The sequence below is a fragment of the Gekko japonicus genome, unplaced genomic scaffold, assembly GCF_001447785.1.
Source record: "Gekko japonicus isolate JY-2015 unplaced genomic scaffold, Gekko_japonicus_V1.1 scaffold245, whole genome shotgun sequence".
Taxonomy (NCBI): domain Eukaryota; kingdom Metazoa; phylum Chordata; class Lepidosauria; order Squamata; family Gekkonidae; genus Gekko; species Gekko japonicus.
In genome coordinates this window covers 594,869-621,359 of record NW_015167537.1, presented here as the reverse complement: position 1 = coordinate 621,359, position 26,491 = coordinate 594,869, and the positions used below count along the sequence as shown (strand labels likewise).

General features: G+C 42.9%; 1 protein-coding gene across 3 annotated transcripts in view; it reads right to left on the bottom strand.

The window, feature by feature from the left end:
- The window catches only part of MARCH3 (membrane associated ring-CH-type finger 3), a 176,792-nt gene that overhangs the window by 34,249 nt on the left and 116,052 nt on the right, over positions 1 to 26,491 (bottom strand). For all 3 annotated transcript variants that reach the window (XM_015413522.1, XM_015413521.1, XM_015413523.1), the window contains exons 2-3: positions 18,482 to 18,725; positions 12,916 to 13,120 (exon numbers count right to left, since the gene is read on the bottom strand). In XM_015413522.1, coding sequence (XP_015269008.1) covers positions 12,916 to 13,120; positions 18,482 to 18,669 — 393 coding nt within the window. In that variant the 5' untranslated portion in view covers positions 18,670 to 18,725. The remainder of the gene's footprint in view (positions 1 to 12,915; positions 13,121 to 18,481; positions 18,726 to 26,491) is intronic.

Below are 26,491 nucleotides of genomic sequence, written 5' to 3'. Positions count from 1 at the left end.
CGTGGTCATGTGGCCGGTATGACTAGACACCAAGGCGCACGGAACGCTGTTACCTTCCCACCGAAGTGGTACCTATTTATCTACTTGCAATTTCTTGCTTTTGAACTGCTAGGTTGGCAGGAGCTGGAACTAGAGACGGGAGTTCACTCCATCATGTGGCACACTTGGGTCTCAAACTGCTGAACTACTGACCTTCCACAGCCTGCAGTTCAGCATCTTAACCACTTGAGCCACCACTGCTCCTTCTATTAAAATACACCTGACTTTAAATTTTAAAGGGGCTTGTGATGAGATGTTCCCACTAGATTTCATCCATTAACAAGCAAACTTTTTAACCAACCCCCACCCAATGATTTAAGCAGAAGGAGGGTTGGCACTTGCTGTACTGTGTGTGATTGACTGCTTGGTTTAATCTTAAACAGCATCCTCTATGAGATGGAATTTAGGTAAGTTTCCAGAGAAGCTTCAATCTTGATTCTACAAAGGTACACGTTCATCTCTTTGCAACCGCAAATCCATTAACAAGTAAATCTTAAGCATTTCTGACAGCATATCTCCCAGCTGAACTGATGTCACGTTGCAATGACATGAGCACATTATGATTTGCAATAATGTACTGGAATGGCTGTTAATATCCTGCACCCCAAACACTAACTTAACCCTGACAGTTTTATAATCCTTTCCCATGAAGACCTCACTGTAGCATCAGGATTTTAATGTTCTTAAGAAATGATTTTTGGAACAAAGACAGATAACATAAAAGGATTATGCTGAAGGCCAGATGAAGAGGACCAGTGAACTGCTGCAGTGCCAAGGCTCACAGATGCCAGTGGACAAGGCTATCTTTCCCCCAAATTTAGCAGTCTCTCTAAAATGCCACCGCACACAAACACACCCCTTCTAGGTGACACTAAGCTGAATTCCTGGCAGATGTGCCAGCCCAGTGCTGCAACGGGGAGCTATGAAAGTGGCTCTGGCTAGGCTGTCCTGTCATTGTGCCAGACAGATGTCATTCACAGCTGATATACTTACTTATCTATCTGACAAAGTAGGCTGTGACTCACAAAAGCTCATGCTGAAATAAATGTTGTTAGACTTGAAGGGACCCCTGGACTTTTGTTTTGCTACAACAGACTAACACAGCTCCTCCTTTGCAATCAAAGTACTTACCGCAGGACCATGGAATCACCCATAATCTTGTTATCTCACATCTAGTGATGCAAATATTGAAAGCTTTTCTTGGGAGGGGGTTGTTATTGTTTAACACAAACCTTCATTCCAACAACATAAGACACTGTATGTTTCCAAGTAAATTTTGTATTCCAAAAATAAGAGCTTTAAAAGCATTTTAATCATCTAGTCCTGGAAACTGGAAGGGCACTTGCTGGCTGTGCATATAAAGCTTATGAAGCTCCTTACACGAAGAATTTTGTGCTTCCTTACCAGGAAGCTGTTCTAAGCAGCTTTTCTATTATCTACCTTCAGCTAATTTAATTTTAGGGAACATTTTTAGTAAACAATATTTCATAAGCAGCAAAGATTTAAAAATGCCTTGGATTTCTGCTTGGGACAAAGGGGAAAAAAAGCAAAAACCACACTTTAAGTAGATACATTTTAAAGTTTTTTTTTTTTTAAGAGCCGCATGTGCCCTAAGTTGCTAATATACACCAAAGTAGGTCTCTTTATGAGTCAAAGATATTTTCACTAGCAGTTTAATCTGTGGTAGGCATCCTGACAAAATATCTGCAGGCACTGCCCTATTCTCTTTTGTGTCATATACAACCACAGACGGACACACATATTTTCAGATATAAAGGCTTGGATCATAAGCAGCGCAAGTGGAGTCACACTAGAGGAAGACAACTTTCCTTCTCGTTTTAAGCTTTTGTGCCCCAAAGTGTGCTCCTGTGGGTTAAGGGACCCCATGAACAGGGTGTGGGACAAAAATGTGAGTCTGCAGCAGGAAGGGGGACAAGTTGTTGCTCTTTCAGCCTGTGGTCCTGCATGAGCCAGTCCAGCAGAATCACCACCTGGATGTCCTCGTGGCTCAACACCTGCTTCAATTTGTACTGAGAGGCCTGGTTGCTTTTACAGTTTTTGTTTAAATTTCTACTGTTGATCTTATTTTGTAAGCTGCTTTTGAGTCCCCAGTGTAGGAGGATCAAAATATTTAAATAAATAATCACAGCTAGCAGGCTTTAACATACAGTAGGGAGCAAATCTAGCCTTTTCAAACTGTTCCTTTTTGTTGGGTATCATCATTTTTCATTCTGTCCTACAGTCTCTCTGTGCTCTCATTTTTTATCTTTAAAACATGCTTTTAAAAGAAAACAATAAATCTTTTGGCATAGCCTTTAACAGCTTCAGGGGAGTGTAATGAACTTATCCCCTCCTTGGCTGCAACAAGCTCAATTGCCAGCTCTTGTCTCTTTTGGCTCTTAAGGGCAATGGACCATTTCATCTTGTTGATTACACACCTAAGACCCTTTTCCTTCTATAGAGCCTACAGTGCTCTCTTTGTGCACTGTGTCAACGAGCGTTTGGCCTTCTGCTTCAGTAAGAGGATACCAACCTCCTGCTTCACTGAACTGCAGATGGTTAGGATACACAAAAGGAATCTCAAAGGGGCAAAGGGAAGATGGGATTGCCAAGCGCTTTGTCATAATGGATCTTCCCAAGTCAAGAAAATACCTATATGCAACTAAGACAAAACTGATAATGTTTCCCTGAAGTTTCTCTTCAAACAGTTACAAGCCAAATGGAAGGTTCACCTGGAATCCCAGTCGGATTGAATTCTAGGCCTAAAAAGAGGCATGCCATATGTAAAGATGAATCTTGCAAAATACACACGGTTCCTCCATGAACCTACAGCAAGCTAAGTTTTTAGCAGGTGGAACGAGCTGGGAGGAATAACTTTTATTATAACTTGAAACTGCCTGACATCAAATCCATCTTGCTCACTACTGTATGCTCTGACTGGCAGCAGCTCTCCAGAACAGAGGAGGAGTTCACGTCTTCCGTAGCCAATGTCCATACTTCTCTTGGGAAGCCCTCCTTGGACTGAGGAACCACTGCTGTTGTATGTTTTGTAGCATCATTCTAATCACCACAAATTACAATTTGTTTTTCCCTTGATTTCAGGGATGTCCAGGTTACATTTTTGAAAACACAGGAGCCATTGTGACATCTGTCAACAGAGGTTCTTATTATTTATTCATTCACTTTACTTCATTTATACCTCACCTTTCTCCCTAATGGGGACCTAAAGCAGCTTACACTGTTCTCCTTACCTCCTTTTTTATCCTCACAACAACCCTGTTAGGCTCAGAGTGTGTGTGACTTCCACATAGGGTTGTCACCTGTAGGTTGGGAAATACCTGGCAACTACAGGGGTGGAGCCTGATGAGGGAAGGGCTTGGGGACTGGAGGTACCTCAATGAGGTATAATGCCATAGTGTTCATCTTCTAATGCAGCCATTTCCTCCAGGGGAACTGATCTCTGTAACCTGGAGACAAGTTGTAATTCTGGGAATATCTCCATCCGACAGCTGGAGACTGGCAACCCTACTTAAGCAAGAACACTCAGGAAGCTTCCATGACAAAGTGGGGATTCAAATCTACATCTCCCAGATCCTAGTCTGACACTCAAAGCACTGCAACACACTGGCTCTGATAAATGTTACATGCAAAATGGTTAAAGTCAGAATCCTGAAATCTGCTTGGGAATGCCCAAGTTAAACCTGTGTGAGTCCTGATAATGTAAGATCCAGGAATGAAGGCCACAGTTGAATGGACATAATATACATATTTGTCTTGAGTTTAGAACTAAAGTCATCAGTATAGTAATGTTATAATACCTGGGTGCAGGAAATACAGAATTACTGATGCATCTGAACACATGAAGATATAGTCTATGAAAAGTATTCTGGATCTCTCGTTGAATTGTGGTCTCAAGCATCTCTAAAAATTGTTGCAGGTTAAATTGCATGTTTTGTATATCATCTGGGTCTTCTAACGCCTCTGCTTCTTTGTAATTATTTTGTAACTCCATTTTAATCTTGAATCACAGCTCCAGTCTGTTGCTCAAGGTCAGTTCTGTCTTGTTTACTTTCCCAAACAGTCTCACAGAGCTGGTTGCTAATTCAAAACACCAGACTCAGTAGCTACATTAAAATCCAACAATCTTTCCACATAGACCAAACAATATGGAGTCTCTTTAATATTTCTTAGAAGGAATCACTCTTAGGTAAATTTTCAATGTTAAAACACAGTCTTAAGAGCAGTCACACCTTCAAAAGTAGCCAGAATCCATTTTAACCAAGTCCCTTTTGTTTTTAAATCCCATGAAGTAAGAGGAAAAAGCAATGCATTGTAAATTCAAAAGTATAAACTCCAGATAGTGATCGCAGTTAAGTCTACTGAAATGTTCAAATAGCAGTAGTTGAGTCTTTTTTGCCCCGCTGAATATTTCAAGGATTTTAACTTCCCAGTCTCTTGGCAGCTACTCACGAAGGGGAAGGAGGAGGGGGGAAACTCCACCTCTCGCTCCCTTATCTTTTTGGAAAATTTAAAGGGGCGAAATCAAGATATCTTTGGAGATAAGTCATTGCAGTTACAGGTACTCACATCAGTTCTTATCTTCACTGATGTTAAGGTGAGGTTCAAGCTTTTGTAGTCGGGTGTTCACAGCTTATCACAGTCATGGCTCCATGACTGTGCCGCTCTGCACCATGCTTCGGGACAACCTTGGTCTTCCAGCCGCTTGCTGCCACTTGCGGGGAGATCAGGGTAAGTCCCCTGCAACCGACTTTCTCTTTGAAAGAGTCGGTGGGGTCTCGAGTGACCAGAGCACCCCCCATAGGTGCAGAATGTCGGCGATTCTCGGGAGCTCACCTGAATCTCAACCGCCTTGCTGCGCCGCAGCCCGGAAGCTGTCTATATTGCTCATACAATTCTTGGGGCATTGTGGTCTTTTAAAAGGAAAAAGAAATTAGACAGTTTAATCTCTCCCACTAGGGCCAAGAAAGGGAAGATAAATATGCCTTTTTATCCATCAGGAAGATAAAAATATCATGCAAAATTGTGCATCTGAATTTTTATTCTCCTGCTTCTACTTCCTTACATTTATAAAGCAGGCAGCAAACCTCCTGACTTCAATCTAGGACTACTGACCCAAACCCCAAAATGATTCCAGGTGAGAGTGAGAAATAATGGAGGCCCTGTATTAATTTCCCAAATGTTTAAAAAGCCAAGCTCTGTGTTTGCTTCTACAAATGGGATCTGTGTATTTTGTTGTGATTTTAAAAATAAAGTGGAAGCTGTCAATTAAAGTGTAGAACTTTGGGGATATATGCTGTTGGGTGGAGCAATGAAATATTTAATTTGCATATTGGGAGGAGTGTGTGTAGTGAGTGACTGGAAAAAATCAACCTGGGGAGGGGGTGGAGCAAAGGGAGGCCTAGTCATTTGTCTCTCCAAATGAGGTATGAAACCAGCATATGGTTGCCAACTCCCAGTCATGAAATTCCAGGAGATTTGGGGTAGAGCTTGTGGAGAGCAGAATCTGGGGAAGAAACAGAGCTCAGCGAGGATGTGATACCACAGAGCTCACCCTCTAAAGCTGCCATCTCCTCCAGGGGAACTGATCCCTGTAGTCTGGAGACTGGTTGTAATTCTGGGAGAACTCCAGCCCCACTTGGAGGTGGTCAGCCCTAAGCCAACAAAAGATGCTGCTACACAATGAAAACTCTGGTACAGTGGTACACCCCCTTTTGGTATGGCTGACTCACAGGTTCAAATTTACTTAGTATGGTGACTCATCCAAGGCTGCCCCGAGGTTTTTTGTCACCCTAGGTAAACTATGACCTTGGCATCCATCTAGTTCAGCATTCCATTTTCTACAGTGGCTAACCAGATCATTACGAGAAACCAACAAGCATAGCACAAAGGGTGCAGCTGCCCCCACTATGAACCTTAAGGAACTGGCATTCTGATATACAGCCTTTGCATATAGAGGTTACTTTCCAGCCTTTGACCACCCTCTCCTTCTCCATTAGTCTCTCTAATCCCCCCTAAGATTCTAAGAAGCTCAATAAGAACATAAGAGAAGCCAGTGTTGGATCAGGCCAATGGCCCATCTAGTCCAACACTCTGTCACACAGTGGCCAAAAATACCAGGTGCCATCAGGAGGTCAAGCAGTGGGGCCAGGACACTAGGAGCCCTCCCTCTGTTGCCTCCCCCAAGCACCAAGAATACAGTCCATCACCTGCCCCAGCCTAGAAGTTCCTATCTATACCTTGTGACTAATAGCCACTGATGGACCTCTTCTCCATATGTTTATCCAGTTCCCTCTTGAAGCTGTCCATGCTTGTAGCTGCCACCACCTCCTGTGGCAGTGAATTCTATGTGTTAATCACTCTTTGGGTGAAGAAGTACTTCCTTTCATCTGTTCTAACCCGACCGCTCAGCAATTCCATGGAGTGCCCACGAGTTCTTATATTGTGAGAAAGGGAGTAAAGTACTTCTTTCTCGACCTGCTCTATCCCATGCATAATCTTATAAACCTCAATCATGTCACCCCTCAGCCGTCGTTTCTCCAAGCTAAAGAGCCCCAAGTGCTTTAGCCTTTCTTCATAGGGAAAGTGCTCCAACCCTTTTATCATTCTAGGTCCCGTTCACACTCACCTATTTGGTCCGGGAGCGGGACAGTTCGGGGGCGGTTCAAACCGGCGCGATCACACCACAACATCTGGGAAGCGCCGTGATTCCGTCCCCGAACTGTCTCTATTCTTGGAAACCGCGCCTCAAACTGAACCACCTATCTCGGTGGTTCAAGTGGATGCGGCGCCTCTTCCCGGCCGTTTGATCGCCGGCGCAAGGACGCGCCGGCACAACCCCGGGCCGGAGACGAACTGCGCATGCTCAGACATGCGCAGTTCAGCCGGCCCCCGGTTAGGGCCGTGTTTTCTCCCCGGCGTTTGATCGCGCCGGGGAGAAACGGCGGCGCGGCCGGGGGATCCGTGAGATCCCGCCGCGCCGTGTCAACGTTGGCGCGGCTTTTAAAAGCCGCGCCTTCAAGCGCCTTTTCCCCTGCCGTGTGGCAGGGGCCCTAGTTGCCCTTTTCTGCACTTTTTCCAATGCTATAATATCCTTTTTGAGGTGTGGTGACCAGAACTGTACACAGTACTCCAAATGAGGACATACCATCGATATATACAGGGGCATTATGATACTGGCTGATTTATTTTCAGTTCCCTTCCTAATAATCCCCAGCATAGTGTTGGCCTTTTTAATTGCAGTCACACACTGTGTACTACAACTCCAAGATCTCTCTCTTGGTCAGTCTCTATCAGTTCAGACCCCATCAACATGTATTTATAGTTAGGATTTTTTGCTCCAATGTGCATCACTTTGCACTTGGCCACATTGAACCCCATTTGCCAACTTGACCCATCCTCAACAGATCCCTTTGGAGTGTCTCACAATCCTCCCTGGTTGTCAACACCCTGAACAACTTTGTGTCATCTGCAAATTTAGCCCCCTTCACTGCTTACTCTCAACTCCAAATCATTAATAAACAAGTTAAAAAGCATCAGACCAAGTACTGATCCCTGCGGTACCCCACTGCTTATCATCCATCAGGACATGTTATATTTGACAAACATGTATATGCAGTAAAGAAGAAAAAAAACCCAACTAATGTATGACATGGAAGAGGCTGTTTCCAGTTTCAGAGGTTGGCTTCCAAAATACAAAAGAGAGCAATGGAAAGGGCAGAAGCGGCCATTAGGGAGGGCTGGCCCATGACTCACTTTTCAGTGGCTTCCTAACCAACTTTTTTGGGTGTAGACCCATGGGTTGGTACATGAGAGAGCCATAGCAAGGGAAGGTGTAAATTAAGTAACTATCGAATTTTCTAATAATTAAAAGCTTTGCCAGAAAAAAATGGATTTACTTTCAAATGTCAGCATCAGTATAAGCTATAATAGAATTCACCAGTGCAGAGGTAAGAGAATTCTGGGGAACAGGGTTGCCAGCCCCCGCCCCCCACGCCACCAGCGAGAGAAGGGGAGGCAGGGTTGCCAGATCCAGGTTGAGAAACTCCTGGAGATTTGAGGATGAAGCCTAGGGAGAACAAGGACCTCAGTGGGGTACAATGCCATAGAGTCCAACCTCCAAAGCATTCATTTTCTCCAGGGGAACTGATCTCCATTGCCTGGAGATAAACTGTAATTCTGGGGGATCCCCAGGTCCCACTTGGAGGCTGGCTTCCCTACAAAAGGAGTGGTGTGAAACTTCAGTTACAGGTCTCTTAAATTGTTAAGAAAACAGAACAATTTCCAATATGGAAATGGGGGGGGGCTAGGGATGCCAGTCCTGGGGGGGGGGGATCCTCTGAATTGGCAGGCTCCTGCCCACCACTGGCCAGCTGGGGAAGTCCTGCCCCTAACCCTGATCCCAACAGTGACCACCAGCGGCCACCCCCTCCCTCCCCTCCTGCAAGATTTAAAGGGCAGTCCAGCAGATCAGTGGGAGCACATGGCCTGCTGACCAGTTAGAGGGGCCTTTAAATCTTGCAGGAGGGGAGGGAGAGGGGTGACATCTGCTGGCCACATGCCTGAATTCCAAGCAGCGAATTCTCCACTTGGAGTTCAGGCGCCAGGGCGCTGGTTCCCAACATGATGATGTCACTTTTGCATAAACTCCTCGTGTTTGGGATGTCCCTGTGGCCTGCCTCCTCCAGAAATGCCTCCCAAAGTCCCCCACTGGGGACGAGGAAGGACCTGGCAACCCTAGGGGGAACAGATCAGTATCTTCCATTTGCATCTGTCTCTTTTAACTATGGAGACAGGATGTATTTTGGGTTTAAACCTCAAGTTTGTTTTCACAAACCTTAACTTCCAGACAAAACTTGTTTAATTGTTAGCTTCCTAGCTATTCCTCCTAATAAGTTTTGTCTGGAAGTTAAGGTTTGTGAAAACAAACTTGAGGTTTAAACCCAAAATACATCCTGTCTTCATAGTTAATAGAGAACAAATTTTGCACTACTACCCACCAATGTTTAATTGGTAGCTTCCTAGCTATCCCTCCTAATATTAGTGGGTAGTAGTGCAAAATTTGTTCTCATTTGCACCTCAGTTGACCAAGCAGACATGACATATTTATTACCCCACTTTATAAACAAAGGAATACTTTATTTCACTATGGAATGTTCTAAAAGCAAAGCTTCCATACTCTGGAAGGGTTAACTTTTCACTTTCAACTTGCCCAGCCACTATTAATTCTGAAGAAATGTCACATTCCATTTGTTCAAAGAACTTTTTTTGAGAACAGCCAGTCCCAAGGGTGAAATTGAAATAGATTGAGCCTTAAAATCTATTTATTTACTCAGCACAATCTTGTGACCATTTATTTATCTTGGTAGGTTTATACTTTTCCCTGCAGAAGTCATATTTACTGATAATTAAAAGTGACTGAGTTTTGCTTTGGATTTAGAAGGCACATTTGTGATGCCATAAACTTGATATGCAATCTAATGAATCACTCCGATCTGAAAGTCATGCCACAATAAATGTGTTAGCCATTAAGGTGCCATAACACACCAAATCAGGATATTTCTATCCTTTTGGTAGGCTCTAAATCTGTGCATGGGAGTTCATTTTGTATAGTTTGGTTTTGTTATTGTTTCTTTTGTTATCTTTGTTTCATTTTCATGTTTGTCATTTTCCTTTTTTATTTTGTTTCATTTTCATTATTCTCTCATTATTATTGCCCACTGATTTCAATGGAAGACCTCACCCCCTTTTCTTGGATCTGTACCCTTGCAGTTTTTCATTCAAGCTGGACAAAACTCAGAGGGATTGTAGTATTCCCTGAGGATACCCCTAGAATGCTGCAAAATTTCAGACACACAGAATAAAGGGCCCGACTTTTGGAGAATGTTTAGCATTAAAATCTTTGGGAGAATTGATAGGAAAGATTCCCAACAGTAATACAGATGACACTGCAGCCACTTAGCTTGAAGATCAGTAGTATAAGGAATACGCAGACTGATAAGCAAGGAGATTTGTTGGCACAAGGAGGGTAAGGCACCTGAACAGCCAGGCAGTGTTGCCAGAGGCACTGCCTTTACTCTTGGGTAGCCCCAAAGCAGGGGCACTCCACTTTCTAACCTGAACCAAAGTCCCCAAAAGTCAAGCACTCTCAGCTTGAACCACAGAGTCAGCCTGCAAGTACTCTGCAAAAAGGGATTTCATATTTAGGTGGCAACAAGGCAACCCTCAGAGAAACTTCCAGTCTTCCCCCTCCACCCAGCAGAGATATGCTTATGGAATAACAATGGCAGTTTCACCAGGTAAAACATCTACATTTCTAAAGGCTATTCAGAGGCCACCTGGCAAATAGCCCTGTCTCCAGTAATTCTTTGTCTCAATACTTGTCTTCCTTGCTCCATTCCTCAGGATGCCGAGATAAACCAATCAATCATTCAAATGTTTAGCAATCTAATCAAGGACCCATCTCTCATCTTTTGTCTGTATCTGGGAACCTATTCAACTGCCTTGGCAGAACCATCAATGGTCATAAAATCCATTCAACTAGCCCAAGTACAGTCATCCAACACCTAGCTAAACCCAATCAAAATATTGTCAGTCTCATGATAGCTAGATTCTGCCCCTCTGGAAGCTCACTGGTCACATCCAGGCCTTGCCCATCCTGATGCCACACACCCCTGGGACTCATCATTGGTCCAGGTAATCTGTTGTTCTCACCTGAGACCAGCCCCCAAGGCCTCCCATTGATCTGCCTTGTTTTCCAGTGTCTATAACCGTTCAGGCACATGGCCTCAGACCGTGTGCCTCTGCCCTGATGCCAACTGGCAGTTCACCCTCAAATCTCTGGGTTTGAGCCATAATCCTTTCTTCATGGACCTCTGCACGTCTGGACAGGTAGTATCACCCCATAACTGACCCCTCTATCAGCTATCAATCACCTCTGCTTTCTCAGTTCTATATTGTTTGTGTGAATGCTTGATTTTATGTTTGTATGTGATAATCCTTTAGTAAAAGAAATCACTACTTTTTAAGATCTAGTCTCAGCGTCTATTTCTGGGATTTGGATAAGTGGGACTCCAGTATACAACGGGTCTGATCCTATATTTAATGCCTATTGCCTTTTAATATTCATATTCCCCACAATTATAAATCAAGGCAATTTGGCTAACAGCAGCTGGAGGAGAACCTTGAGGTAGATTTACTTTGATGGGGTTTAAAGTTTGGAGAGCAACAGGCAAAGAGGAGAGTGCAGACTGCAAGAAAATATTTGGGATAGCAGGGCAAGCATTGGGAGGAAAGAGGAAGGCAAAGTCCCATTCCCTATCCTTCAGGATGGAAATACCTCACACATGTATGTAATTTTTGCATTAATTACAATAATTACAAAACATCCCAATTTCATAATTATTGTAACTAATAATGAAAGAAACACACAAGTCTAATAGGCTCAGGATAGATTTAGACTGAGAGGGAACAATATGTTTATTGGCTGTTGCCCAAGCATATAGTTTACTGATGGAAGTTCTACTGTTAATCATTGTTCATTTAACAATCAAAAATAGGATCTGCACAACTAATATGCTAGTTGTGATTAGAAAATCCACATTTCCTGCCACTTAAGGATATTTCCCATAATCCCAACATGTTTTAGGTATATATAAATCTCCTCCACATACAAGTCAATCCATTCACTTTACTGGACAGCAGAGTTCATTTCATATGCACAAAGTGACGAACTCATAAAGTTTCCATTTCCAGTGAGGTGAATATGCATAGGCATAGGCTGCATAGGCAGGAGAATGCACTGGAGCCTCTGTACCCATAGCAATTGCTGGATGGGTCATTTGGCTGCAACAATAGGTATACCCTAGATTAAATCCTATCAATTTAAGTAGGATTACAGCCTTTATTGATGATCCTACTGCAGGATATAAAATATGATTCTGACAGCAATGAAGGGGGGGGGTAGTACTTTTGGAAGAGTTAATTTATGACCCTCTGACCTAGTTAGTATTGCAGCAGAGACAGAGAACAGAAAAAAATATTCCACTTTTTGTAACCAGATTTAAAAAATGCATCATTGTTGGAAAGAAATGAATGTCAGCATGGTTTCACATAAGGATAGCAACTTTCTATAATAAGACATTTGATGCCTACCAAGTGAATGATGAATGTTATTTTTATACTGTCATGTTTTCAATTAACTCTTTATATCTCATAGAAAAAGATCTTATTCTGCAGTATCATCATCACTGCTTCACTTTTATTTTTTTAAGTGACCTGTAATACATTTCAAAAGACACATTAGAAAGCATCTTACTCTCTCCCATTACATCCAATTAAATGAGAACAATGGCACCCCAGTCTGCAGTATTCAAAATATAAGCAACTAGGGGGGAGTGGTTTACTACCAGCATTTGGCAAATAAACAACAATTATTAAAACTATAATACAGCAATGGGCCGAGTAGCCAAATTTTTAAAAATTAAATTTTAACCTGTATTTGTAATCCCGAGCAATAAATTCCTCCTAATGTTCAATAGATTTGTGTTGACTATGTCTGAATTAAAGCAAAGGATGCAGTATGTAAACTAAACATTCTCGGCTGAAGGCACCAATGAATATACACAGGAATACAGAAAAACAAAGCCATCAGTTCCACTCTTATCACTTATGTCTGGGGTTGAAATATGAAGGTTTTAATTAGTTCTGCCCTCTTTCTGCCCTTCTTTTACCCCTTCCCTGCTTCCCAAACTCATAGCTTTTCTTTTGCTTCATTGAATCTGCAAAGCTGTTATGATTCGGGTGTAAAAACATACATCATTAAAGCAAAGCTTTTGAGGACATGCCCCATTTACTGACCTCAACCAACGGCCTGGGTTTGCGCTCTACTGAAAACCTGAAGTGGCAGAGTTCACAGTAAGTGGTATTCGAGGATGACAGCCAGTGCTCCAAGCAGCTGCGGTGAATAGTTCCCAGGGTCCCTGTACATTCACAGGGCGAAAGCAAGTCCTCTTGACTGCTGCCTTCGTGGCAAATCCTGCACATTGGTCTATCATTGAAAGGACTGCAAGAGAAAATGGAGAGGCTGAAAGTTAGTCACAGGGTGGAAGAAATCTGAAGATTATCTGGTCAAACCTGCTGTTGTAAAGCATTTTTTGCTGGCATCTTGCTTCACTTTTCTCTTGAATCTTATGCCTGTATCACACAGAGGGTTATCGTCCATAACAAAAAAATATGATTTATTTTAACTATGGTTAGTTTGTGAAACCAATTCAGCCAATCACTCAAATTTGCCTCAACCAATGATTTAGCCAGAATGTCTATATTCCTGTACCACATGAAACCATAGTGAAGACTATAATTTATTGACTCTGGTTAGTACATTGAGACCCTGATTTGACTGACCTTAACTTACGAAAGTCAGTGGGATGGTATGCATTCAGACTATCACACTAACCATAGTATGTTTAACTGAAGTATGGTTTTATGCAATGTTTGAACTGGTCTCTCCACTGAGAAATGGCCTAGTGTGTGGTTAAGAGACTGAGTGACTAATCCAGAAAAGTGACTTAGCAGATATTAAATTGACAAGGACATTTTCCAGTCAGCAATGACAGACACAGATCTTGCCATGGAAAAATATGTTCTGATAACTTTGTTTACACCAAGCATATTCTTGGCTCACTGGCTTCAGGAGCGCTTTGATTTTAAACAAGCAGTGGCTCCTGTTTACTTGCTGCTCTCCTCTTCCTTTCTCTCTCCGGCTAGCTGCATTTGCTAAGCATTGCAGTAACTGCTTTGCTTGCACATGCTGTCTATCAGGCAAGCAGTACTCACACCAGGCAGGAAGCAGAGACAAATGGTACACTACAAATACCCTGATGCAGGCAATATCTGCCATACAGTCTATTATCAATAATGCGTCTGCACTGAAATCAATGACACAGAGTTACACTGACCAACCCAAACCAGAAGATGCACAAGAGATCAGTGATTAGGATTAGAGATCTCTTGACATATTTAATTTTCCCTATAAACAACTACAGAGATGCAATGGGGAACAATTAGTCCTTCTCCCAACCCCTATAAATACTGCCCCTTCCCAAAGCTGTGATTATACCAGGTAGGGAGGAAAGACAGGGTACATCTTTAAAAGTGTTTTTAAAAAACCCAAGTGCTAACTTAAATGTGATGGGGGATGTACAATTATATGAGTTTGAATATTCATATGTAAAGAAATCAGAGAAAGAAAGGTCTATTTTTAAACAAAAAGAGCACACAGGTGAGAAGAACAAATCCCTAAAACACCCTTTGTGTTCCTCACTTTGCTCTGGTGCTTGAATCATTTTTTTCACAGCCAGTCTCACTGTGGGTATCAAACACTTCAGGCTCCAGAGCACAGTGAGATAAGGTGTAGGGTGGCCAGGCTGATCTGTTAACGTGTTTCGCTTCATTTAAAGAGAGACCCTCACTCCCACATGAACAGTGGACTTGGGCAAATACACAAGGATCCCCCTATTGATTAGTTATGCTCACTACCTGCTTTCACAGGTTGCCAAACACTTCTTGTGCCTGTTTGGGGAATTAGCATTTTAGTTTCTATAGAACAGAGATATGTTCTCCTATCTTCTTGAAATTTGTCAGAGAGGCTCCTGTGGTTGAGGGGTACAGTGCTTGACAGTGTCATCCCAACTGGATCGGATCGGGAGGAGTTGCAGTTCAACCACATTTTTCTTATTGAAACCATTGGAAATGAAGACTGAATTGGATAATGAAAACAAACTTTGTTCATTTCAACAACTAATTTAATAAAATCAAATAAAGGTTTTAAAAGAGAGTTAACTAAACACGAAAAAATTGTATTGGCTACCCCCACTGGATGTAAATGATACACCACCATTCCCCCTCCTCTGGAGGAGCTAAACATTGGAGTGCAATCTGTAGCCTGGGCCAAGCTGTCTTTCAGGACAAAAGGGAAGAAAGGGAAGGCTTTTGGATTTCAGTGAACCCTTAGCAACCACTACTGGCACTCCAGATATCCCATTTATTAAAATGAAACGCTTCCTAAATGTATTGTGCCCTGTTTTCAGACTAATGCAGTTCTTTGTTCCTATGACTATTCTAAAGAGTCTTTCAGAATTTTGTACCACTGTTCCTTAGAAATCATCTTGTGATCTTCAGCCTAAATTTTTAATAGACCTTTTATGGCCATTGCTTTTTATACCCATAGTTTTCTCAGCTGAAATCATTCTGCCCTTTCTAGCGTATTTATAGTGTGCAATTATATGGTCTCTCAGTCCCCTTCCTCCCTTTTGCTAGGTTAAACAGGCCAAGCTTTTCAACCTGTTTTTCATTCCTGCAATCAATTTTAATTATTGTACTTCATGTTTGATATCATTTGAATTTATTCCTCAGGAACAAACATAACCAAAGCTGGAGCCTAAGTTTGAAATGGAAACGTTTATCTATTAGTATCAAATATTACTGATGTAGATACATAGACACAGCACAATGAAATTATTTGGTTTCCAGTCAGGTGTCAGATCGAGATTGAAACAGAAATGCGTCAGTTCTCCAGAGCAAGTCTCATTTCTGTTAATAGTAGAAATGTATTTGTTTTATTAAAAAAAATTGGGTGCCACATTGTCTCCACTGAGTTCTGATCCCGAGCTTTCTTTCCACTGCTTCTCTCCATATGGTACCATAGTGGCCATCTTTCTTTTTCCACGTGGATCCAACTTCTGTTTGTGCCGTCCTCTCTTCAAAGCAGAAACAGTTCAGTATTATCATTCCATCAACATCTGCTGTATTTAGGGTTGACAAACATAGGCTGGGTACATTCCTGGAGATTTGGGGTTGAAGCCTGGGGAGGGCGGTGTTTGGGGAAGGGAGGGACTTTAGTGGAGTACAGTGCTATAGAGCCCACCCCCTCCAAAGCAACCATTTTGTAATACTGGGAGATCTCCAAGCCCTGCCTGGAGGTTAGCAACCTTAGCTGTATTCCGTGTCCCTCCTCAGTTTTGCTGTGCCCATGTGTGTCACCTCTTGCTTTTTTGTTTGGTGAGCAGCAAGGATCGGGATTGTGCTGCCTTTGAAGAAAGCAGTGTCTGTTTTTCTAAGGAAGGGTTCCCATTGCTGGGATCCACAGAATGAAAGCCCACCAGCACAGAATGAAAGCCCACCACAGCTTTGACTTTTCAAATTTTTTGTAGGTGTTCGGCTGTCTCTCCTGCTCCATAAACTCGGGGCTATTTTTGGGCAGGAACGCACAGTAACGGCGTTCCGGCTGGCTTCAGAGTTGGCCACGCCCACCACAGCTAAAACGTTTGTGCTCGTGGCTACAGAGTGAAGGCCTGGAGAGCAACCCCCCCCCCCGCGACTCTGAGCGGGGGGGGGGGGGGGGCTGGAAGGATCGGGGAGACATTTAAGGGCCAGCTTGCCAGGCATCCCACAGCCGTGAGGCAACTGGGCAAGTCAAGGGAAGACATGGGGGTGTGGCCTAATATGCTAATTAACTGTGCTGTTGGGGTGTGTGGCCTTTTATGCTAACGAGTTTATGCTGTTGGGTGTGACCTATTATGCTAATGAGTTCCTGCTGGGCTTTTTCTACAAAAAGAGCCCTGCATAAACTTATGTAACAATGAACAACAACAACAAAATTAAGAACAGATTCCCCTCAAATCTATAAAAGGGAATAAAGTGGTTTTAGGAGATCTGTCACATACAATACAAACATAATGAAACTGCCTTTTACCACATTAAGCCATTGGTTGACCTGAGTCACTGCTGTCTATTCAGGCTGAAAACAGTTTTCCAAAGTCTCAGGTGAACATCTTTACCAGCCTTTTCTTCCAGCTTTTGAGAATACTGTGTGGGACGGAGAACAGGTCTGGGGCTTTTCTATCAGGCTTTTGCTATAAACCTTTCAATCCAGCTTTAAGGTGAAACATTTAATTCACAAAAATGTAAATACACTGCAACCAATGCCTGGACAGTTTCATTTCCCCCCCCCCCAACCCACTGTTTCTTAGCAAGTTAGAAAGACTCAATTTTGAATAGCTGGAACCCAGTAACATTGTTAAACAGGGATGTGTGCAGCTTAGTATGTATTTTCACATTACTATTCTAGCATGCATATTTATTTTGTGCCTTAAAACACCACAGTAGATCAGATACTGCTCTGTGAGTGTTGTAAAGCAGAATTATTCATAAATCAACTGGATGTTTCAACACTTACATCAATTTACAATCCCATAGCAATTTGATCCTGTACAGCCTCTCTTAATTTGCAATTGGAGCCCATGTGGTGAAGCAGCTACAATGTTGCGGGTGGGGGGAGTCAAATTCTTTCTCACCCAAGTATCTCCCTGGGTAGACTTGGTCAAGACACTCATTCTCAGAGTGGTTGGTGTAAGGACAAAATGAGTCCTATGTATGCTGTACTAAACCCGGGGGAGGGGGGGGGACAGGATACAACCTGGATTTTTTAAAAATCCCCACCCAAAAAATCTCTATTTTAAAAATTACTTTATTTTTAAAATTAAAAGTGTGAATGTAAAAATGTGAGAATCAAATATGACTTTTCATAACTTTGTATAAAGGTACCAGCTCAATATAAGACAGCTTGATGTACCTTCTGCAAAACAAACAGACAAAAAAACCCTACCGTCAAACCCATGTAGGGTTTTTTAAAAATAAAATTATAAATTGGCTGACAAAAAAAATCTTTCAGTCCTTGGGTACTTCTACTGGCTGATTTCCGATGCAGATTCTGCCCATGCTGTGGGTTAGGCTATTCTGCTGACAGTGGGGGACGGTCCAGCAGTGATAAATGTGCCCTGGAAGTACAAATGCCAGTCCATGAATGGATGGAGAATAGTCCACAATTCTTTCCACACAGAATAGACAGAGGAAGTCTGAGATAACAAACTGCCTCAGTGAAATGACTGCTCTCGATAAGAAGCAGCACACATAACTCAGCAAAATGTCATTCCTGAAGTTTTCTTTTACACATCAGGAGGATTTACTGCGACTTATTCACTTTGCCACCTGCATCTCCCAACAGTTCTGCCCCCACCTTTTGTGAATAATGCTGGAAAGCTGAATGAGTTTAATTATAAGTGTTAATTATAAAGTTATGATGAGCATAACAATTTAATCATAAACTCAGAGGAGCGAGCAGACCTTGCAACCTGATGGATAAATGTGCCCTAGAATACAAAAAAAAAAAAGTGAACATGCAGAATAGCAGCTTCTAGTCTAGTTGCTACTGAAACAGATACAACTTAGCCTGTTTTCAAAAATAAAGCCAAAGTCTTACTAGAGACACAAATCCGGTAATTACAGCCCCCTCCTTTCCCTTCACTTTCTTCCCAATGTAGTTTAATGACCAACAGGACATTGGTTTGGCTTGGTACTACTGTACCTCTGTGTAGCAAGCGTCCGTACTACCGTTGACAGCAGCTGCCCGTCCTTGGCTGAAACTTGCATGACATACTGCGGCTGTCCATTCACAAGGCTGCTACAGTCCTCCACGGTCTTTACCATAGGAGCAGCCGAGCTGGTGCAGTCTGGTAAGACTTCGGGCAGGTGACTGCAGCGGCTGGTTGTCATGGTAACAGACAGCAATTACTCTCCTAATGGCTTCCACATTCATACAGGATTTCCATCTAGGAAAAAAGATTAGAAAACAATTTCATAAAGGCAGGGCTGCTAAGAGTGAATGCCAGGGAGAAAAAAAATAACAAGCCACCAACATCTTAAGTCATTAAAATTCAGCAAGACTTTAGTAGCACCATTTCTTGTTACAAATTTTAACACAAAGGGGAAAGCAGGGATCGTTAATAACAATGCAGCAGGATCCTCAACGCGCAACACTGTCTTATTGATTCTCTTTGAAATGAGGATTTCTTTCCCCTTTTGAAAAAAAGCCTCCTGCTATTGGCAGGGGATGGGAAGATTTTAAAATTATGTAGAGTTGAGAAATTGCACCTCTAGCTACATCTTTAAAAGCATTCTTCCCTTGCTTTATTTTTCTCCCCAGACTTTAATGTCTTGGTGATAAATGGAAAGATGAAAACCTTTTGTCTCCCCACCCGCCAGTTGTACAGCGCAAAGGACCCTGAGTTTGTGTTCATTTCAACTCCATGTCAGGCTCTGACCACAAACCGACAAAGTTATACCTTTCAAAAGAAAGGCAGACAATAAACTTGGAATCCCTCTGAGAAAATAATCCATTATTGCTAAGTGCATTACATCATCAAGCAAAGAGCGCAACACCAAAAACAGCATTTAATGACAGAGGGGCTTTTTTTGACACCAGCCCCCTTAATGATAACCTGCCTGCAGTAACAATATATGCTGCAAGGGGAGGTTTAAAAAAGAAATCATAGATTCATTTTGCCTTATCACCTCAAAGAGATGAATTTTATACATTGCATGGGACCGAAGTGATTGCTCAGGAAAATAACACCTGCACTTGGCAAAGGCTGGCAGTGGCTTTATGACGCATAACTTTAGGACTACATTTTCCACAGGGACACATTCAGCAGAAATACACAGTAGGCACCAAGTTCCCTGGAAATGTGTGCCTTCTTCTGACCCTAAATCAAGGTACAGGTGGCGGTGTTTCAACACCTGGAGTCCTGAACTCCTCTAGGTATAATGACAGAAGACAGTTTTCCACCTTTCATAGAACACTGATCGAAAAATTATCCACATAATCAGGAAACCCATGCTTCAAACACATTGTACACTGAATCTCTATCCAGAACTCATTGCCAAACCCTGGTCTGGCTAGATTCTCCCAGTGCTCCACCACTTCCCTCTGATATTTTTGGGTTCTAACTATGGTTTCCAGTACTGTTTTGGATGCAAACTACATCTACAGCAACCATAGTTTTCCCATTTTTGATATCACGACAAACGATGGTGACTATGAGTGAGAAAGACAGTCCATTGTGCATTTTGACATCATCAGTTCATTTTAGATGTTTGTCTATGCTGAGCCATGTGCTGCTGGATTCCAGTGCTACTTAAGGTCCATGCGTAGGTGATTTCTGGGGAAGAGACAAAGCCCATTGATTATGTTCAGTGGGACAGAGAATTCTTGTAGCCTGGACTTTTCAAAAAATGTATTATCACAGTTCTAAGGGCAAAATGACACATTATAGGAGCAATGTTCCCTCTAAGCTGTGGAGTCATGTGAGCAAAAATTCTACTTTGTGAGCTACTGGCATTAAAGTTGTGAGCGAGCCATTTGACTACTGCATTAAATTGGTTAGCTCTGTAGCCCTCCTTCCTGAGCTGAAACAAAAATGTGTGAGCCGGAGGCTAAAAAACTGTGAGCTAGCTCACACTAACTCAGCTTAGAGGGAACAGTGTATAGGAGACGTGTGGCTGCTGCAGAAGATAGCAGTCCTGGGTCTCTTCATCCTCTCTCCCTCTAATGAAACTAGTATGATGTGATGGTTACATTTTGAGTTTTGCATCCTTTGTCTAGTAAGCTCAGATACTAATGCTGCATCATGTGCAAAACAACCAGCATAATAAGAGCATGGTAAATATAATGTATCTATGGAACACCACCATTTAATTTCATTTTTCTTTAAATTTTATTTTTGCCTAGCATCATTGAGATGCTACTCAGCTAATCAGCTATTCATTTGGTAGTTTGATTACTGATTGGCATAACCACACAGCTGTATTTACTGAAGCTTGTTAAACAGCTATCAATGGCAGGAAAGAATATTTGAACCAAGCAAAATGGTATGAGGGATGCTATATTATCATGTCATAAATAAATAAATGGAAAATTTGTAAGAATAGAAATAAATGCCCAAAAATTCAACTCTCATTGTAGGAATTGTTTCAACTACTTTGCAGAGAGTATGTTCTCTACAGCGCAGTGCATGCTGCCTATGCATTACTTTACAGTAGTTCCAATGTTCAGAGAAAAAGAAAAGGAATAGTGTTCTGATCCTCATTTACAATGAAAATGAAGCAAATGACTAACTCCAGTACCATTAGCACACAATGAGATGCAGAAGAATGCAGACTTATGAGAACAGGAGCCACAGTCTCTCAAAGGAGAGTGCACAGGGACATGGATTATGAGCCACATTTTCGTTTTGAAATACATGCTGAGACTGTTCAACAAGAGTATGCAGCAGCACAGTTGCTGCCTCATTAAACTTAAATAGCCTAGACAGTGCTGTGCTTACAGACCCATGCTACAGAAATGTATATTTCCTTGCTCACTGCTTCACTGACCTCATTATGTACAGCAGCAAGATTATCATTCTGCATAAAGTGACCATCCAACCCTTTACAAAGGCATCCATCAGTCAGTTGAGGAGTTTAAGAGCGTTTCTCAGACACCAGATGATGCAGCTAAGTGCAGAATATTAAAGTGCAGCCAATTCCTTGCTATAGTGGCTATATCCATCTGTGCTATTAATTTAAAAAAAATTGGTTGCACTGGTATATGGGATGCCCAGCATACTAAGTAAAAAATTCAGCTTGGTAACATTTCTTTTTAAATGGAAAAAGCAGCCATTAATTTTAAATTGATGTAGCCCTTCTGTTGTTGAAAGTACTTTAAAATCTCTAAATACTTATATGAGGCAAGTCATTACTATTCCCATTTTACAGACGGAGAACTATGGTGGTGAGATAACAGCTTGGCCATGATCACTGCTGACGTGGCACTGGAGAACAGTTACATCTCAGTACCTTATGTGTGGTACCACAGCGCCCTAAGTCCTAATTATTTTGGCTTCTAGAAGTCTCCTATGTACCTAATTAAAATATAAAATGAATACCAGCATTGGGGGCATGCATTTAAAAAACAAAGATTTCAGCAATGGAAGAAACCAATAATGCAAGTCTGTGCAATTCCAACAGGACTTTTCTTAACACTATTTCACAAAATGACCTATGCAATACACTTTTGAAAATGGCATTAGTACAAAGCAGAACATATTGAACTCTGAAGTAAAAGGCAAAAATAATTGTACTGAGAACCCCCTGACTAAGGCAAAGCAAATGTCAGGGCATACAAAGACAAAAATAAATCTTTCTTCCTAACTCTGTCCCCAAGCATATAGGGATACCTGTATTCTTTAACTGGTTTTCCATAGGAAACACATGAGCATAGATTGTCATGATGAACTAATTAACAGATATTAACAGCTTTGTTTGTGATGAACATGAGCATGACTTAGTGTCATGCTCACAAGACCTCTCTCTCCTTACTCACAATGCATGACTGAAATGTTTCTGATTTCAGAAGCCTTCATTCAAATTCTATTTTTCCATGATGTCCAATTGCAAGTATCTGTGGAAACTGAAGTTCAGTTCTTCTCAAAAACTGGGATTCTAAAGCAGCTTTAATCCCAGTTTGGAATTCAGATTTGTGGTGAGTTAACGAATAGGGTTACCAGGTCCCCCCGGACCATAGGTGTGTGTGGGGGGGTAGGGTGGCCAGCTCCAGGTTGGCAAACTCCTGAGGTTTGGGGTGGAGTCTGGGGAGGACAGGGACCTCAGTGAGGTACAATGCCATAGAGTCCACCATCCAAAAGTATCCATTTTCTCCAAGGGAACTGCTCTCTGTAGTCTGGAGATGAGCAGTACTTCTGGGGGATTCCCAGTTCCCACCAGGAGGCTGGTATCCTTAGCAACAGAAGATGCATTCAGATGTCATAACGAATTCCAATTATTCAAATCCAGTAGTACCTCAGGGACCAACAAGACTTTTGGGCTATATGCTTTCGAGAGTCAAAGCTCCCTTTGCATGATCTAAGTAAATGGAGGCTTGTTAGCGTTGTAAACTGACACAGCTGGTTTCTTCACTCATGAGCTTACCTGATTTTTCCCATCTGTCTCCTCCTCTCATGGAGCTTGACTGAACACTTTGTGACTTGATCATGATCCATTTTACTGTGACACAGAAATGCAGACAGCACAGGAAAACCAGACGTCATTTCATCCCACAAACTGTGATGCAAAACTGAAAATCAACCAATCTGTGTGTGTGTTCAAAATGCCATAACTCATTAGCATATGCCACCCCCCCTGGCATCACCGGAAGTGTGTCATAAGGCCACACCCACCACTCAGTCTTAGTCTTAAAGGCTAGTCTTAAAGGTGCTATTTGTTAGTCTTAAAGGTGCTATTTGAACTCTTGGACTATTTTGCAGCAACAGACTAACACAGCTAATTCCTCTGAATCTAAACCCACCACCCAGGCTCCACCCCCAAATTCTCCAAGGTATTGCCAACTCAGAGCGGGCGAGCCTATCTGATGGCACATGTGGGGGAAAACAAGCAAACCACCCACGTCAGGTAAAAAGGATAGAAGTTCAACACAATTTTATCTATTTTCAGTAACTGGTTTGTTGAGAGAAAAGCAACAACAAGCACATCAGTGACGACCTAGTACCAGAGTGCCAAAAAGGAAAGCTGTTTGGTAATAGATGAAGTACAAAATATGTAGCTATTCATATTCCAGTTACCAGGAGTGTTCCCTCTAAGCTGAGTTAGTGTGAGCTAGCTCACAGCTTTTAAGCCTCTGGCTCACATATTTTTCTCTTCACTCAGGAAGGAGGGCTCCAGAGGCAAACTAACTGATGCAGTAGCCAAATCACTCGCTCACAGCTTTAATGCCAGTGGCTCACAAAGTAGAAATTTTGCTCACAAGACTCCACAGCTTAGAGGGAACATTGGTAGGCAATTCCAGGGAGAAAAAACAGCTATAAACCAAAACCAGCTATAAACCAAAACCAGCTATAAACCAAGCATGGGGGCAGATGACCACATTGCTACGGAAAATACACAGAAAATCCAGGCATTTATACTTTGTTTTCACTCCCTCCCCCCAACAATTCTGGCGGCCGCCCTGGTTTCAGCTCTCGCCAAGCCCCCGTTGAGGAGGCGGGGAGGAAGCAACTTACCCTCCCTCTTCTCCTGCCTCCTCCTGGCTGAATAAGGGCTGGAAGCAGGGTGGCTGGAAGCAGGGGGCGGGGCTTTGTCATGTGCCCCGCCCCCCACACCTCACCCAGGGGAACGGTGATCCCCCACAATCCCCCCGAATCGACCTCTGAGCTAATGAATTAACTCTCCTGTGAGGCAAGAAAATAGTAACCCAGTGTTGCACAGAAAAGGGCTGAGGCAACGACTGATTGAGTAATTTCTGCTGGATAAGACTGGATGAGATAAAAAGTGAGGCATACTTGCCTTCTAGAATCTATATATCTAATAGCCACATGTGACCCCCACCTGCGGTTATCTAAAGCCATGGATCAGGGCCACACAGAAAGAAAACAGATACTTCTCTAAAACTGGGGGACTCCCCCACACCACCCTGAAATCCTTAAAAATTACTTTGGGGGACGTAAATCCCTCCTCCCAAAACTGCCAAAAGTGTTGCCTCGCATGTGCAATGTAAAAACTTACCATCTCTTTGGCAGTGGCAGCTGGGAGCCTGGAAAGGCCTGGGGATGAGAGCTGCAATGTGGGGGAAGGAAACCACAGTGGGCCCCCAGCAGCAGAGGCTAGGAGCCTTGCCACACCCAGGGTCAGCAGTGGCAGCAAAGCAGGGGGAAGGGAAGCCACCATGGGCCTGGCAGCTGAGGTTGGGAGCCCAGGGTCAGCGGCAATGTCCCCTCTAAGCTGGGGAGTCTCATGAGCAAAAATTCTACTTTGTGAGCAACTGGCATGAAAGTTGTGAGCTAGCGATTTGGCCACTGCATAAATTAGTTCGCTCTGGAGCCCATCCTTCCTGAGCGAAGGCAAAAATCGGTGAGTCGGAGGCTAAAAAACGGTGAGCTAGCTCACACTAACTCAGCTTAGAGGGAACACTGGTCAGCGGCGGCGGCAGTGAAGTAGGAGGAAGGGAAGCCACAACAGACCTGGCAATACAGGCTGGGAGTCTCACCAGGCCCAAGGTCAGCAGCAGTGACAAAGTGGAGGGAAGGGATGCTGCAGCAAGCCCAGGAGCAGAGGCTAGGAACCTTGCTGGGCCAAGTGTCAACAGTGGTGGTGGTAATGGGGGGGACGACGACTGAGAGCTGCAGTGAGCAGTGACCAGGTGGGGAAGAATAAGGGGGCAGGGGATCCCCTGTGAGTATTGTGGGTCCTCACATGTATCTAATTCTCAACCTGGCCCCCATGTGGATAGAAAAACCAGAGAATGGGCCCAGGTTCGGATAGTGGGTATTCTTCTGTAGACCTGGGGGCCGCTCCAGGTTTGTAGAAAAATGTGAAAAGTTAAAAAGATAGAGAGAGAGAGAGAGAAAGGCAGAGGGGTTTTGAATCCCCCAAACAGAAGAGCACTGTCTCTGCCTGACCAAACAATATATAGGAGCGTCCCCACAGCCTGGAAGCGGGTGGAGGAGGAGGGAGCAGGAGCTGCTACTTCCTGAGCTGGGTAGGAAAGCAGGTGGGCAAAGGGAGCCAGAACACCACTGCATGAATCAGGCAGGGAGGGAGGTATGCAGACAGAACGGAAGAAGGGGGGATGTAGCATGAGTTAGGCAGGCAGGAGGACAGGCAGGGAGAAAAGGAGGAGGAAGGGATATCTAGAGGCACTGGAGTCAATTACACTGCACACATAGACACCCATGTGAGCCAAGAAGCTGACGACAGTGGAGCTGCAGACAGGCAGGTGGCAGGTAAGTAGAAGGCCCCAGTAAGGGATAGGACAAAGAATGTGAAACTCCCCAATGTTATCACAGGTCTCCTGCTTAAATTTATTTATTTTCTTTATTTATAGCCCACCTTTCTCAGTGAGACTCAAGATCTCAAAATATAAAAAGCAATACAATCAGCGCAAAACTTTCAATGAACAATGCACTAGGACTAGGATTGCAGAATTAGAAAACAACGTGAACAAAAAACTAAGAAATAGAGAGCATATCATGAAGAAAAAAGTGGGTTACAAAGCTAGAAAACAATGCAGTAAAAGCAAAGTGATACATACAATAAACACTTAAAAAGACTACAATTCTATCAGTATAACTACCCTGTTTCCCCGAAAATAAGACCTACCCCAAAAATAAACCCTAGCAGGATTTCTATGCATTTGTGGTATAAGCCCTAGTGTGTCTTCTTGTGAAAAAAATAAATATAAGACAGTGTCTTATTTTCGGGGAAACACGGTAATAGTCACATGGTCCAATCTGTGAATACTTATCTGTGGATTGGGGCCATGCAGTCACAAAACACACATTTCTACAAACTGGAGAGTGAGCAGAGGGATTTCCCCCCCCCCATTATAGTTGTAGGCCCCCATATGTTCCCTTATAAAAAGTGTCCCTCTGAGCTGTTCCATCATACTACAGTTCTAATCTCTTTATAAAAATGCCCTCTTGAATATTTCTGTTTTGCATATACTGAAGCCTCTGTTAAAAGGTAAATTGAGAAACATCACATTACC